General features: G+C 40.1%; 1 protein-coding gene across 2 annotated transcripts in view; it reads left to right on the top strand.

Moving 5' to 3' along the window:
- The window catches only part of col27a1b (collagen, type XXVII, alpha 1b), a 62,755-nt gene that overhangs the window by 13,610 nt on the left and 32,747 nt on the right, over positions 1-16,398 (top strand). For both annotated transcript variants that reach the window (XM_046035660.1, XM_046035661.1), the window contains exons 5-8: positions 2,653-2,706; positions 5,407-5,460; positions 5,560-5,613; positions 14,566-14,610. In XM_046035660.1, coding sequence (XP_045891616.1) covers positions 2,653-2,706; positions 5,407-5,460; positions 5,560-5,613; positions 14,566-14,610 — 207 coding nt within the window. The remainder of the gene's footprint in view (positions 1-2,652; positions 2,707-5,406; positions 5,461-5,559; positions 5,614-14,565; positions 14,611-16,398) is intronic.

Below are 16,398 nucleotides of genomic sequence, written 5' to 3'. Positions count from 1 at the left end.
CAGTACAATAAAGTCGCAGTACCTCAAGATTTTGGCCCTTTGGTTTTGCGAGGTTTAAAAATACTCAAGAAATTGAGGATATGTGCAAAACATTTATTCTCCTCAAAATGATCTGATTTGCTGTGAGCAACTCTAATCTTGGGAAGGTTCTATCTCATTTCACTTTCACCTTTCAAGTCAGATACAGAGGAATACGCAACAAGATATGATGTGAAATAGTTAACTGTTGCTATTGCACTGTGTGTGTGTGTGTGTGTGTGAACAGAGCGACCTGTGTGGGGTAAATGTTCTTACTCATCACAAAAGCTTTACAGCTGTTGGGATGACACAGCACCATCAGGGCTTTGGCTCTCGGACAGTAAGGTGTCATGTCTGACTGAGCCACTGAGCAGCATCTCTTACACGTGAGAGTGTCCATGTTCCTCGACACAGCCATGAGCCCGGCAGAGTGCCGGAGTTCACTCGGCCCTGAAGGGGAGGCTTGGGAGTGGATCAAAGAGGGCTTTGTGCAGGGAAACGGACCTGCGAGTGTGCAGTCACTACGTGACGCTGGGTTTCTGTGAAATTGAAACCATTTGCATAATTGCTTAAAGAATGGTTGACACTATTGTGACATGAAATGAGTCTATGGAGACTCAAGCAATGGAAGCTCTGTTTTTGCCAATGGTTGATTGGTGCAGAAAACTCAGCTGATTTAGTTCTGTCGCAAAAATTGATTATTCTGAAATGAACTACATGTGTAGCATGCATCACCTTCAGAAACATAAATGTGAGCAATCAAAAGAAAACCCAATGAAATGGCAGATTATTATTTCTGGCATTTTTGGATATTAACAGCTTATTGACAGGAATGTGGGAGAGAGAGAGAGGGGATGACATGCAACAAAGGGCCCCAGGGTTGGAAACGAACCTGCTGCGGTAAGGACTTAGCTCAATCCCCAGATCAATAGTGTTGGGGAAGCAGTTAGCACCAAAGTTCTTGACAAAATAAGATTAATAATAAGATTAAATTTTAACATACATTATTATGAATAATCATCAGGCTAAAGACATAGTGTTTCCTTTGTGCAGTCCAGTGAAGGTATTAGCAGGTCTATTCAGGGTTAATAGCATATAAAAACGGTAGCACTCAATGTGTAAAAGTCATTCGCCCACATCGTAAACCTGGTCACAGCTCTGGTAGACAGGTGCCCTTCATCTGCAGGCCTCAGGTCTGAGTGTATGTGTGTATGTGTGACCTGGGTTTACATTAGCGCTTAAGTGTTTGTTTCTTTTTATTTGCTGGTGGTCTCTAAATAGTTTCTTGAGTAGCTCTGATCAGTAATTAAGCAAAAAGGAACTTCATTCCTCTTCTCACCCACGCAAAGATAGATGGACAATGTGACTCATTCTCCCCATTATGCTCGTCTCCATTGGGATAACACCCACCCACCTTTTCATCAGCCCCGTGCCTCCTCACCTTATGTTCTGCGAGGATACAATTTGTAGTATTCTGTCCCGACCTCGCTTTTTCTTAGGTCTTCTCCTCTCTTTGCTTCCTATCTGGAGATAATGACTTCCATACGTTTTAATATCGAGTGAGTGAAAAGGGGAATGCTCTGAATAGACGAGGAGGAGAAGGAAATCTGTAGATGAGCTTCTGTTAAGTGTCTCCATATGTCTAGCAGCCAGTGCCTGCGAGGGGAGAGGTCTGGCCAGTTTGAGGACAGGGGAGATGCCTGGGCTGTTTGACTCCTCTCCACAGTCTGCTAATTGAGCGCAGATAAATAACAGAGGCGGGCTGGATCACCCAGCCGTACACTTACACCTTTTGGCCTTCTCCGTCTGTTTGACTCAGAGTAACCCTATCCCTCACTCTCACCTCAAAGCTCAGGGGAAAGGTCACACAACCCATGGAAAATCTGAACAACTCAAAGAAGGGGCTGAAGATACTGTAGCTTCCTGTTCAGGCCATTTGAACATGTTTCAGTGCTTTCAGTTTTGCTGGGGAAGATTTTCCATACTCAGCATTTTGACCTCTGCTCCACATAAGTGCGCAGTTGAACTGAAGACTCCTCACTTGGATGCCTCAGGAAGTTGTGGCTGTATTTTTCCAAACAATCTGTCTTTGCAGCTCACTTGAATTTATGGTCCCTTCAAACAGAAAAAAAATAAAGATTTTGTCTCCTTATTCTCTGCTCCTGTACATCTACCCACCAAGCCTGACTTGCAGGAGATAGTCCATTTAGATAAAACATTTTGGCACAGATGGTCTGACGGATGAGTGGCCTTCACTGTGGAACCCCAGAAACCAGTGGAAAAGTGTAGGGATGAGGAAAATCACATCCATATGTCATAACTTGGACAGGCAGGCAGGCAGGCAGCACAGGCAGGCAGGCAGGCAGGCAGACAGACAGGCGAGGCAGGCAGGAGACACAGTACGTCTCTCACAGATCACCTATACACAAACACAGAGGGACCTCGGGGCACTACTGACCTGTCCCATAACACAAACAGGCAGTGGAAAGGGAAAAACATGTGCATACATCTGTGAGTACCTCACACATAGTACTAACCCACCCTCCTTTGCTGCTGAAATGAAGGCCTGTTCAATGATCCAGATGATAACTTGTAGTCAGTATCTTCCTTAATCATGTGTGTCTTCCTTTTCAGGGTCCCCCTGGCCCACATGGAAACCCTGGCCGCCCTGGACCTCCTGGAGGGAAGGTACAGCATTTACAAATCACTACTTTAATGTCAACTCTCTGTATTCAGGAAGAAAAAAACACTTGGCTCCCTTTGTAATATGTGTAGATAATATTAGATAATCCAGACTATAATCATTTTTTAATGTTGTCCCAGATCCCACAACCAAAATTAAAACAGCACTGGAACTTGCTATCACTTCCAAATTGATTGACAGGTATTTTAATACATAGATTAACACTAGACAACACTTCACTTCACTAGACAAATCTAAAAACACTACAATGAGCCACACTGCTGCAGTGGTTGACGTGCTCGTTTATCACATTGAACACGGGCACTGTTTATTTTAAGCCAGTCCCACATATACTGCCCCAGTGCTGTAAATACCCACTAACACACCAAATGTGTATTGATCAGTGGTTGAATATAGCCCCCAACAAATACACAATTTACTCCCGTTTGAGTTCCGTTTTCAAAGAACAACAGTGTTCAGCTGTTTTAGGAAATTACTTCAACATCTATATATTTACGACCTGTTTTTAATGATTTTTGTCTTCAGTAGGAACTAATGGGCTTGGGGCTGAGAGCCTTAGCCCGAGTGGGGAAGTCTGAAAGTACTGAGAGGAACACACTGTTGGTTTTGGTCTTTTCATGGGATTTGTTGAGTAAGAAAAATCTAAAATAACAGCAGCCTTTTCTGATGCGGTTAGTGGTTTGTTTACATTAAGAACAGAGCAGGGAAACAGGTCTGTATTTTCAGTTACGATAAACTGACACAAAAAGCTTTTTCATATTTATATTTGTAAACTCTAAAAAATATATACAGTATAATAGCATATTCCTGCAAAGCATGATATCAGGAAATTGTATCTCTCAACTTCTACTGTCTGCTTTGTAGATATGGGATGCCTCGGGAATGCAAGTAAATAAAATGCAATAAGATATGGCTTTCCTTTGTGCAAACAGCCTCAACCCTTTTATGATCCACATCCAACTGATGTAATAAGGGCATTTTAACAATAATGCCAATTTGAAGAGCAAGTATTTCTTGTGTTTTTTCTTCATCATCCAATGTTTGTTTGTGATTTCATTTAGTTTGCATGTCTGAGGTCAGATCCCCTTGGCTTTACAGTGCAATTCTTTTAGAAGCCTCTTAAGAAGCCATTTGTTTCCTTCAGGAGAGAACAGCAGTTTAAGTCTTTCTGACTCACTCATTTGCAAGTGCTTGACATCAGTCTCTGTTCCAGCTGAACTGTCAACATGGAGGATTGCTTAGTTCCATGATATGCCATTCTGAAATCACAAAGGAGTCTGTATGTTAGACTTTGCTGGAATGGTCTTTAAACATTGAACAAAAAACATAATTGACACCATGCTTTGGCCTGCTTTAACTTTAGGGAAAAACCATAACTCTTGTATCGTATATATGTGTCCTGGAGCCTAACCAAACCTGGCCTGGCTCGGTTTGATCCATTTGCACATACACAGCAGACGGCCTGGTCTGGCAAAGTTCTCTGCTTTAAAAAAATGAACAAGCCGGATGAAAATATGCTGTGTGTTAGCTGAATTTTGTTTTGAATATGTCACTTTAACTGGATGTAATGATGATACATTTAGACACGATGATGATCAATTTACCTGCTGCTGTAAGTAGTCTACCATTAGACTTAAAAATGACATGAATGAAAGCATAATATATGTGTATAATCAGTGGAAGTGCTTATTAAGGTCTTGAGCTTTCAGAAGAATTTCCCTCATTTAGCTTCTCTTTGAGTTTAAACTCTTTAGAGGATGTAGTTGAGGTGAAAAAACCTTTAAGACAGTAAAAAGACACAGTGTTCATGTGTGTATGTAGCTCTTGGCTGGAGTTGCACTCCCGGCTCTGTTAAGAAATCAGTCTGGAGAAAATTCAAGACATTTCAGTGCCAAGTTGTAGCTGACACGAACATGTAGGTTTAAATGGGCCGATATACTGTAGATGGGAACTCCTGTAGTACTTTCACCAGTAACCCAATATAATAAAACAGCAGCGCATGTCTTTCCACCCATGTCTTTTTCACTAAGAAGTGTGGAACAAAAATACCCCCCTTACCCATTTAAAAAGAAGTGTTAGCTTCAGGATTGCACCACAGTGAGTCACAACACAGGATTTCTTTCCATGCCCAAACTTCAATTTGTTAAAAGAAATGTGTCGGCTGTTGTTTGATTACACCAACCAAGTAACAGCCCTGTAACATTCTTCTCAATATTCGTGTTTCTTTACATGATAAGCGCTAACACAGGAAATTATCTATTTCTCCATGGACCTCTTACATTATTATTGTGTAGATTACAGGGCTGCTCTCTCACCAGTACTATTGGATGTTCAATGCTGACCCAAAATGCATTGACAGGATTCCCACTGCCTGAAAAGGGAGAAGAATGTACACGATCACTCCCCATCACTTCTCACTGGCTTGGTATAAACCGAGTCACCGGAGGGCATAAATGGACTGCACGTTTGTGTAAATACAACTGTCCTACAATCAGCAATAAGTAGGATGAACCCATTACTCTTTCATAGTGTAAATGCAAACAGCAAACTCCTCTGCGCCTTTTGAAGTGGAATGCTCTGGCAGTGGAGAAAATATGCAGTGAACGTTGGTGCAGGCTAAGATATACCTTGTGCCTATTGGGGAGAAAAGTGCCTCTATAATTATGTCTGTTTTTATGTTCTAGGGACAAAAAGGAGATCATGGACTGTCCCCTGGTCAAGCACCTCAAGGACAAAAAGTATGCATATTGTCATCTTTCCTTTCATAGAGCACTGGATTATTAGCAGACATGCAAACTATGTTGGTGTACTGAATGTGACCCAGTTTGTCCTTTTAGGGAGAGCCTGGTGTCATGGGCCCCCCTGGACTACCTGGACATGATGGACGAAAGGTAGAAAAAAATCGGATTTGTCTCACAAACTCAAACTGCTTGTGTGTGTGTGTGTGTGTGTGTGTGTGTGTGTGTGTGTGTAAGGAAGGAACTGATATCCGTCAGATATCACTGGCCATGTCCCATATGTGTGAAAGTTCATGTTGTACGTTTGTCTGTGTGGCTGCTCTTTTTCCATTCTCAAAATATTTTCAGAAGTACATAGGACCCTCTCAATGAATGAGTGACTGAATGAGTGGAGTTGTGTATTGAGGATCACGAAATCAAACATACACTCTTCACTCTGGCCCACTCTGAACTGCCTTTGAGGGGGACATCTGTGAAATTTGCCATGTTTAGAGGTTCTAGCCAAACACGGATGTTTGGAAAGCAGCGTCACAAAATGCAGGCGTCAAGGAGCACACCTGCGTTCTGGCTCCCCTGTGGGGTGAACTACTAAAGGCTTGAATATCTGGGCTGTTACATCATCAGCATCACTGGCCTCCAAAATGATGAAGGCAGTTGAGGAGAGCTGAAGTTTACTGAATGAAACTTCGACATGCAAATGCATCTTACGGACTCTTCGGAGAACAGTTGTTCTGAAAAGTAGGACATGTAATGAATGTGGTCCTGTGATCTGGTCCTGCTCGGGATCGTTAGTTTAGTTAGTCTATTATTTGATTTCTTTACATGCCGCTGAGCTGGGTTATGCTGATAAGGAGAGACTGACGAATAGCAGCAGAGCGTTTTCTTCATGGCCTTTTGCATTTTATCCTTGGCCTTTTCCCCAAGCCTGTTATCCCCCTCACAGTAATTACACATCTCAAGTGGGCCATAGCCTGTTGGATTTCCTATGATGCAGAGTGTGCAAATGACATAGTACTCTGTAACTGACTGACTATGTCTTTCCATAGTGTTTGTGTAATATTTTTGCATTAGTTCTTAGAAATGTTGAAAATGAATATTGTTCAATTTGGTGATTGCAATGTTTTTTTAACTATATATATATATATATATATATATATATATATATATATATATATATATTTTTTTTTTTTTTTTTTTTTTTTTTCAGATTTATAAATAACTGGAAATCGCACGCATAATTCATACAAGGTGTCATGGTGTTATGAACAACATGGATAGTTTTTGGGCAACAATGGAGCTAAGTTTAACCATAGTTACAGGATCTTTATTGTGCTACTGAGAAATGCTGATTATCTTGTCAGGTTGATTCAGAATAGCAATACGTTCTGTTCAAAATAGAGTCAGTGGACTTGAAGAGTTGTATTACACACTATATTTGTAGCTTCACTCCTATAATCAAAAACACAAGTCTAGCAGAATATTTGCTAGCTGTCTGTAGCAAAGACTGATTGCAACAAACGGCAGGCCTCACAAATTCTTCCACAACAACTCTGCCATCTTTGCTATCAGTTGCCTCCCAACAGTGGAGAGGGCGACAATGTGCAGTTAATTTCCAAGCCAAAAATCTCACAAATTCAGCATTTCTCTCAGATTCATCTTGTTAGCAAGGGGAAACCCCCCGGAAACAGCACTTAGACCATTTATGGGACACAAAAGCTCTCCACTAAAACCAGATGTATGAAATTCATTTATCAGCTTTTCAAGGAGGGGGATCCACCCTACTAACTTAGTGGCAGGCAATCCCTATGATATTAGATTAGGAATTTAATTAATATGGTTCAAATAAATGTACATTTCATTGCAGGTTACAGACTTCTTCTTATTCTGGATAAAACGAGAATGAAGAAATGAATCTTTGCAAAGGGAATCACTGCTGACTTACCTGATAGTCTGAGTGTTGCAACAACATCTGTTTAGAAAAACAAAGCCATAAAAGCTTGTGGAAGAAATCCTCAGACAGGGCTTCTTTTAAATTACATTCTGCAGTTTATCATCACACTACTCCTTTTGCAGACTGTTGTCAGAATTATACTCTGGTGATGATAGAAAGAAACAAAAACTGGGAATCAGTACATTAAAAGGTCAACGTAAGGTCAGGTTTTGGGTTTTTGCCAGAAGAATGCTAATTACCAAACAACTGTCAGACAATAGAAAAGAAAACCTTTGTAAGCAACCTTTTCTCTCTCTTACACACACACAAACATACACACACCTCTGTCCTCATTTGGGACAGGAGTGCAATAATGCCTTGGCAGGAGCTTCAACAATCTGTTATGCAATCGGACAGCACTGACTGTGAAAAACCATCTGGTATGCTCAAGGCTCCTCCATTCAGTGAAGTAGTGGGGAGGACTCCAGCTCAAAAGAGGAAGACCTCTTCTCGCCTTATGAGTCATGGAACGTGGAGTCATGGGAAAAATCTAATATTCTTCCTGCTGATTTATGGTAATTGAGGGTCTTTGCTGGGCGTGGACTGGCATCCTGGCAGAGGTTAAGGGGTTGTAACAGATCCCTTTTTCCTATTCAGGTGGATTTCTGGTCTCTCTGATAAAGACTGTGTTAAAGACAGATCCCCCACAAGCAACTGCTGACAGCCATACAAAGTATTAAAATGCAGTTTGTATTCAGCAAATAAAGGCAATTGGCTTGGCTCTTCTGAAAGCCACCAGACACCTCATTGCTTGCAGCTGTTCTTAACTCACTCAGATTTTTTTGATCATAGTCCGGCACTGGAAGCCAAAACTCCTTACAGGGCACTTTTGTATTCAAATTACACTGAAATTCCGTCATTTGCCACAGATGACGCTCAAGGTTTGTTCTCTTGTCTGCTCTTGTCCAACCAGCCAGTAAAACTATGACCTGCCACTGCTTTATGAACCCCTTTTGCTGAGTTTTGTACTCAGTCCTTGGCCTGCTGCCAGAGAAAGCCTTTCTCACTGTGGGAAATGTGTGAAGATGTAATGGAGAGGTTGCCTGCAAGTCAGTCAGCGGTCTGCACTGTAAAGTAAGAAGAAGCTTGTGTATGTGTGTGTGTCAAACAGAAACATGGTGGAGAGTATTACCAGCCCTGGACCAGTGTGCCTTTTACACAGCCAGCTCTGATCATGGCACGCTGGAATAGTGCTCAACTTTTTATTAGCTATACAGCCCACAAGATTTTTCCTTCCTGCTCCTCAGTTCTGTACAATAACATTCTCATACCTTTTATTTGCTGAGTCTCATTTGTGCAAGAAAGACGTGTGAGGCTTGCCAGGTGGGAATAGGTTTTTGTGTTATAATAAAAATAAAAATCTATGGAAAGCCCAACAAATTCTTTGTCTGCCAAGGAAAATGTGTTACTTATTCTGTAAGCGGGGGAGTCGCTGCTGCTGCTGCTGCTTCTGCTGCTGCTGCACTTTGCCTGTTGACTGCAGTGTTGATCTGGTGTGAGTTACACTAATTAACTGCTTGCTCTTCATAAAGACAGAGAGACCTAATGGGGAATGTGATGCTTTGCCATCTTTGTGTCACACAATGGATTTACAGAACTGAAAACTGTCCAATTTTTTAAAATCCGTATACGATACACATGCACACACATACACACTTCAGGGACTTCCTTTCTCAACTTTTACTGTACTCAGCTGCATCGGAGTTGCTGGAAGGCCCAGACACATTCTTTTGTCCTTTTGTGGCTGCAGTTCTTCGGCTCCAGCAGGAGACATATCTACTCCCAAATATCCTGTCAGATATTTTCAACTTAAAGCACATTGCTGTCTTTCACTAGACAGATAATATAAATAATCATCAATACGGAGTTTGACAGAACTGAGGTATAACAGCGTCTGATACAATCACTATAGCAAATGGACCAACATCTGGCTTCACTCTGTGGCCTAAAGCTGCAGTAGATGTGACAAAAATTTCTTGAAAGTGAATTTCTTTCTTTCTTTCTTTCTTAGGACTTTTTATTGGATTGAGCATATCCAAAGGACAACTCATGACTGATTTTCATCTCTCTTACATATTTCTGTGAATGCACAAGTATCGCTTCCTGCTTTTTGTTTAAGGGTTAATTCTCACATCAGAAGATTGAGTCTCGGTTGACTGGTTTGTAGCTTCAATTAATCTTTTTATATATAGCACAAAACAGAAGTTTTCTCTTTGCACTTTTTATATAGAGCAGGCAAGGGATAACTCTAATATACAAATATCAATAAAAATGAATAATAGTAATAACAATGATAATAGGGCTAATAATAATGTCCCACCTCACAGCTAGACAACAGTTTGTGTCCATTAGTAGCTTTAGGTCTCCTACATCCCCCTGTTCCCATGGTTTTCCTCAGGGCTCCATACTTGGACCATTACTGTTCATTATTTCTCCCACTTGGACATATAACATAGACTGTATATAAGAAGTGGACGTAGTCATCGTGATGTCACCCATTGGTTTGTGGACTACTGTTTCGAAACCTCGTGTTTGGCTGATAGGGTGCTGCCATGTTGATTTTTTGCAACCAGTGGCACCGTACGTGACCATATTTGGACACGATGGGGGAGCTAATGGCCGTGTGTGGAGCTAGCTGGCTTGCTTAGCTAGGTGCATCTGTATTTCACGTTAACTGTCTTTTTAACAGGGATGACAATTTTGCCTAGCGAACAACAGTCTTGTGTAATCTAAATGTACTCACCAGAGAAAGTGAACAGCCAACTCCTAATACTCTTTTCAACGGGACTGGTTAAATTTACACAGTGCTGTGGGTACAAGTCACTGTAACCTGATTGGCAGGTCGCCATGGTAACGACTTGGCCCGTAGCATATTCTGCTTAATGGTCTATTTTCCTCTAAATGGGACCATAATTTACTAAATGAACATCATGTTGTATTGAAGAAGACCATAAGACCATGAACTCATTAGGAAAGTGTTTAGTTAGGTAATGAATCAGGTGAGAAATAGGGTCATTTTACCATTATTTATTATGGCAAACCACTTTAGACCAAAGGTTTTATTTTCTGTCATAAACTTGGTTTTAAATCCTCCGGTAAATACAATGTATGGTGCTTCGGATGAGCTATGTGAAAGTTTCTTGAGATTTTTTATTGACAAAATATCTAACTTGAGATGCAATGCCAGCCACTCCCACATGGATCACTCTAGTCAGTTGATGAATTCTGTTACCTGGGATGCTTTTGAGCCAATCACCCTGAACCTAAAATTAATTGTTGATTCAGTAGGGCCAGGATTGGTGTCCTTTGTTAATAAGTGCCTCCTTACCGGCTCCATCCCTGCTGCCCTTAAGGAGGCCACTGTCACTCCGCTACTCAAGAAGCCTTCACTGGATCCTGCCGTGTTAAATAACTTCCGTCCTATCTCTGTATTGCCTTTTGTTTCGAAGGTGTTAGAAAAAGTTGTTCTTGACCAACTCCAGCTCTTTCTAAAATGCAATGATATTTCTGAAAAATTTCAATCTGGTTTTAAGTCTGCTCACAGTACTGAATCTGCCCTGTTGAGAGTTTTAAATGACATCTATCGTTCCACGGACACTGGCTCTTGTTCTTCTGGATCTATCAGCAGCTTTTGATACGATCGACCACTCTATCCTGATATCCAGATTAGAGTATGATGTGGGAGGCTAAAAGGTATCGTCCTCCAGTGGTTCCAGTCTTATCTCTCGGGTCGTACTTTCAGAGTAAAGTTAGGAAATTGCTCCTCTTCTGTTGCGCATCTAACCTGTGGCCTTCCTCAAGGATCTATCTTAGCGCCTTCTCTTTTCTCCCTATACATGTTACCACTGGGCACCATTCTAAGAAGACATCTTTTATCTAGTATCTTTTCACTGTTATGCAGACGACACTCAAATGTACGTTCCACTCAAGAGAAATGATCCCTCTGCCCTTTCATCATTATTAGGTTGTCTAGATGAAGTAAAATTTTGGCTGGACCAAAATTTTTTATTTTTAAATGAAAACAAAACAGAGATCATTGTTTTCGGGTCCACTGTTAGTCCCCAGGCTGCCACCTTCGACCTAGGCAGACTATTGGCTTTTAGATCTTCAAGTGTACGGAACCTGGGTGTTCTACTGGATGAGTCTTTAAATTTTGATAAACAAATATTCTCCGTAATAAGCTCTAGTTTTTATCAACTGCGTCTGTCAAAAGTCAAATCTTTTCTTAATCCTAAAACTCTTGAGATGGCTGTTAATGCTTTTATCACCACACGTGTAGATTACTGCAATTCACTTTACTGCGGTATCTCGAAAACTCAAACTGCTAGTCTGCAATTGGTGCAAGATTCCTCTCAAATAGTCGGAAAAGTGACCATATCACCCCAATTCTGAGGTCTCTTCATTGGTTGCCCATTCATTTCAGAATTTATTTTAAAATCCTGTTATTTGTGTACAAATCTCAATGCAACCAAGCACCGTGCTACCTATCTGAACTGCTTCAACCATATACTCCATCGAGAAGTCTGAGATCAGGTGAAAAGAATCTGTTATTAGTCCCTCACTGCAGACTTAAACGCAGAGGGGATCGAGCATTTTCTGTGGTTGGGCCTTGCCTGTGGAACAATTTGCCCACAGAAGTTAGGATAGCCCCTTCTGTGACCTCTTTTAAGTCACTTTTAAAAATGCACTTGTTTTCCTTGGCCTATAAATAAGGTTGTTTTTTTTTATATATATATATATATATATATATTTTTTTTATTTTATTATTTTTTTTTCTCTCCTTGGAGTATGATGCTGTTTTTTCTATCTAAGTCTGATACTGGCATTTCTGTTTTTTATTTTTATTGTTGATGAATCTGATACTGCTTTGGCTACTCCTGTTTAAAGCTGTTCTTAACTTTGCTGTACTTTTCTATGCTGTGCTGTTATGCATGGTATTATTGTCTTTTAATTCTGTAGTTCTGTAAAGCACTTTGGTCAGTCAGTGGCTGCTATAAAACGTGCTATATAAATAAAATGAACTTGAACTTGAACATTATTTCTAATGGAACCGGACTTTTTCTGTAAACCACAAGAGTCGCCCCCTGATGGCCATTCAATAGAATGCAGGTTTAAGGGACTTCTGCATTGGATTCTTGTCTCAGACTGGAAGCTTCCTGCTTGGATATAACTTGTCGTCATAGCCTCACCTTTCACTACTATGCGGATGACACAAAACTCTACACACCAAGCCAATCCAATAATACTGATAATAAGATAACCTGCAACTACCTCAAACTTAATCAGGATAAATCTTATCTTCATTGCTTTGCCAGCTACACTTCACGTCTCTCATCTAAATTTGTTCATGCCTGGTTTTATATCCTCTGTTGCTGAGTCAAACTTTTGACTCAACCCTTTGACACACACATCAAAAACATCACCAAGACTGCCTTTTTTATCCCGATGAACATTTTCAGACTACGCCCCTCTCTTTCCCACAACCCTACCCTTCAGCAACTGCACTGGCTTCCAGTTAAATACTGCATCCACTTTAAAGTACTTCATCTTGTTTGTAAATCTCTCCATGGCCTAGCACCTTGCTACGTTCCTCAGACACCCATCTACTCTCCACTCCCCCCTCCAGGCTCCATATTGTGGGTGACAGGGCCTTCAGTATAGTTGTCCCTAACCTCTGGAAGGCTTTCCTGCAGGGTTTGCAGCGGTGCACAACTGTTGGCTAATTCTTGCCATTTTTTACTTTTACCTAGTATAAACTGTATTGTATTATATTATATTATATTATCAAACTCTTGGAAAGCTAATACGCATATTTCCGAAAATGTCAAACTAAATTTAAAGTGGAAAATCTAGGTTTAAGGAGCTGTGGCCCACATTTAAGGGAGATTACCATGCATTCTTAATGATGTTTCAGAGATTTTAGCATCCTGCCAAATATAACCCTAACCCATAAAAATTTTTTTCACATCACAATAATCTAATCTTAACAAGCTAAATATCAGCAGAAAAAGGCCAGTCACAATATTGAAAATACTTATACTGAAAACCTGATTAAATAAACTTAATTTAGCTCATCATCATCACCCAGGCCTGCATAATCTCAGTGAAATAGCCTTTAAAGTCAAGCCCTGCTTTCATTCTGCTCCACGTTTGCAGAAGGAGATTTTAATCCTCATATGGATCCAGGCTTGAGAGTGCTCGGTATGGGTCTCTTGATGGGGACTTGTTTGTTTACACTCATATACAAATTCTTTTACATCAGCCTCTGGGTGCCGGTGGTTTACATGTTCTGCTGCTGACAGGCCAACACAGCTGGTGGCTAATGACTTCACACTTGAGGGGACAGATGTGGTCTTCCCTCAGAGATGAGTGCACTCTGTGAATGACTCTATCTGCACTGCTAAAGGCCTTGGTTGTGAAAAGATTAATACATTTAGTAATGAAGTGGCGTGCTCATTTGAGACCACAGGGCATTAAGGTGACAATTAATTGCCCTTTTGGGTTCATATGTTCCTGTCTAATTGGTTTACTGGTTTAATTAATGCAAGCTTGTTCAGAGTTCAGTGGTAGCAATGATTTGACAAATGTATGACCAAGCACCTTTGCTGCAACAATAAATAAAAATGGTGTTGTTTTTGTGTAGAAATGGTAAAGTAGTGTTTTATTTAGGGTAAACCAGCCAGTGCTGCTGATTAATGGTCTATTAGTTTCACAGCTATTTAGTTTGTCATTACTGTTGACCCTTTAAAGCTAAAACTTCTGGGTCTTTATTAAGTTATTTTATTGAACATTTTATTAGGAAACAAAGTCAAGTTTTCTCTAAGGCAATTGGAAAATCGTTCTACATAATTTCAGCCCCTGTGGTGTTGACTGAGATGCACTTGAACACAAGGTGATAAACTTTCTAACAACACAAATTAGATTCAGTTTGACAGTTGACTTAATATTTTCTACCCAAGACCAACATAATCTCTTTTTTCAAAGCAAATTATTTAGCATTGTACTTCCTTCTGGCTTTGTGATTAGAATTTAAGATGAGATGCCATAGTATTTTCACAAACCTGTAGACTCATTGTTGGATGTGCAAAACTAACTTATTGTTTCTTTATCAACAGGGCCAAAAAGGTCATCCTGGTCCTTCTGGTCTCCCAGGTGAACCTGTGAGTACTTTATTGCTACATCATCACAGCTACAGCTTTATGTATACCAGACATTTTCTCTTATGCATAACATAGAATATGTTCAATATCTTTATCAGTATCCTCACCAGTCTACCAACAAGTTATAATGTTGCTCCCCTTTTGGCCCCTCAGTAATAAACACATCAGTAATTGCAATGCCTGTAATTGTAGTGCCCCCTTTAGGTCTGTCTATGTATAACGGGAAAGTGCTAGATTGAAATGTATGCAATTTTGAAAATACATTCAGTAAACTCTGAGGTGAGATGCATCATTGCCCCCCTTTCAAATCAATCATGCAACCAAAGAAGATTATCCGAACAGCAAGAGTGGCATCTGAAAACAACAAAAATGTGATTGCTCTTGTTCCTCTGACACAATCTTGTCTCTGTCTCTTTAAGGTGTTAACATGCTTACTAAATCCACTGCATGCTGTCTGTCTGTCTGAAGGCTGCACTGTGTGTTAGCTGCATGTCAATATTTTTACTCATTGAATAGAAAAGCCAAGAGACATTTTACATAAGACTCCAGCATTTATTTCCATTTATAGTTACAAAACAGGAGAAAGGGAGGGAATGAAAATATTAACACAGACATATCGGGATGGTAAAAAAGAGATGTGGGGGTGGTGTGGGATTACGGTTAGAGAGAAGGGACGTTAGACATTGTTCAGGAATCTTGGAGAAGTAAAGATTTTTGGCACAGGAACAAGTGGGTTAAATAGTTTGGACACCCCTAGGTCATCCTTCCTCCCCCTTCTCTCCCTCCTTCCCGAGTTCAAATCCTGTGTACTATCTTTGAGAAGAATGTGCTGTGTCACAACGAAAAAAAAGGAAACTTTTCCTGTCTCCTCCAATACTCTCCAGAGAGTCTGTGGAAATTAACTCAAACAGCACATGGTTTAACATGCAGAACAGTCAGTTATACATTGCCCTTAAATGTGTCCTGAGGCTTATTATTTTTGTTAAGGAAGTTGATTGGATTTTTTTCTAATCAATTGAAGATAATTGGCAACACCTTCTGCTAGAAAGACATTTTTTCTTGCTTACGAAAGACAATCCTGATTGACTATTGATTTGGTGGAACGTTATTACACATAACTTAAAACGTATAAGTTATAACATATTTGTAACGTATATCAAACATGATGTTTACTGTTACCAAATTGCAACGTTTGCAACAGGGGTATTCGATGCATTTTCTTCCTCATAAATAGTTTTTAGCAAATTTTTAATTAATGTGAAACCTGCATTTCACTTCCTAATTACTATATAGCGCACCATATTTACCCTCTGTCATTTTATTTGACTGTCTAAAGGGTGAAAAACAAATCCCACAGTGGAATGAAAAAAAAGTCTCTGTAGCACATAAACTACTTTATGCTACAACATTACTACTACTGCTCATATGACTACTGTGGCCATTTTTCTCATACCATTTTTAACAATATATTATTATACATTTTATCTCTGATAATATATTAATTATGTGGTTTTCCAGGGAAACTGAAAATACAGAAACATAACTGTCGCCAGTGTATAATGAATGTGGTCACCTTTCAATATACTGTACGAACAGCCTGTCATTTCTTGCATGCCTTTACTAACGTATCCTGTTTTACTCTTCCCATATACATAGAAGTAAACATTCCTCTTAGAGGGATGCAGTTGATTTGGTCTCACCACAAGGAAAGAATGACTCATGTATTCTACTGTGTGTTGATGAGGATAAACATATTAAGGCACAACTGTGCTCACAGTAGTCTTAACA

The sequence above is a fragment of the Micropterus dolomieu genome, linkage group LG21 (genome assembly GCF_021292245.1).
Source record: "Micropterus dolomieu isolate WLL.071019.BEF.003 ecotype Adirondacks linkage group LG21, ASM2129224v1, whole genome shotgun sequence".
NCBI lineage: Eukaryota > Metazoa > Chordata > Actinopteri > Centrarchiformes > Centrarchidae > Micropterus > Micropterus dolomieu.
Note: the sequence above shows the minus strand (reverse complement) of the source record. Positions and strands in the feature narration are given on the sequence as shown.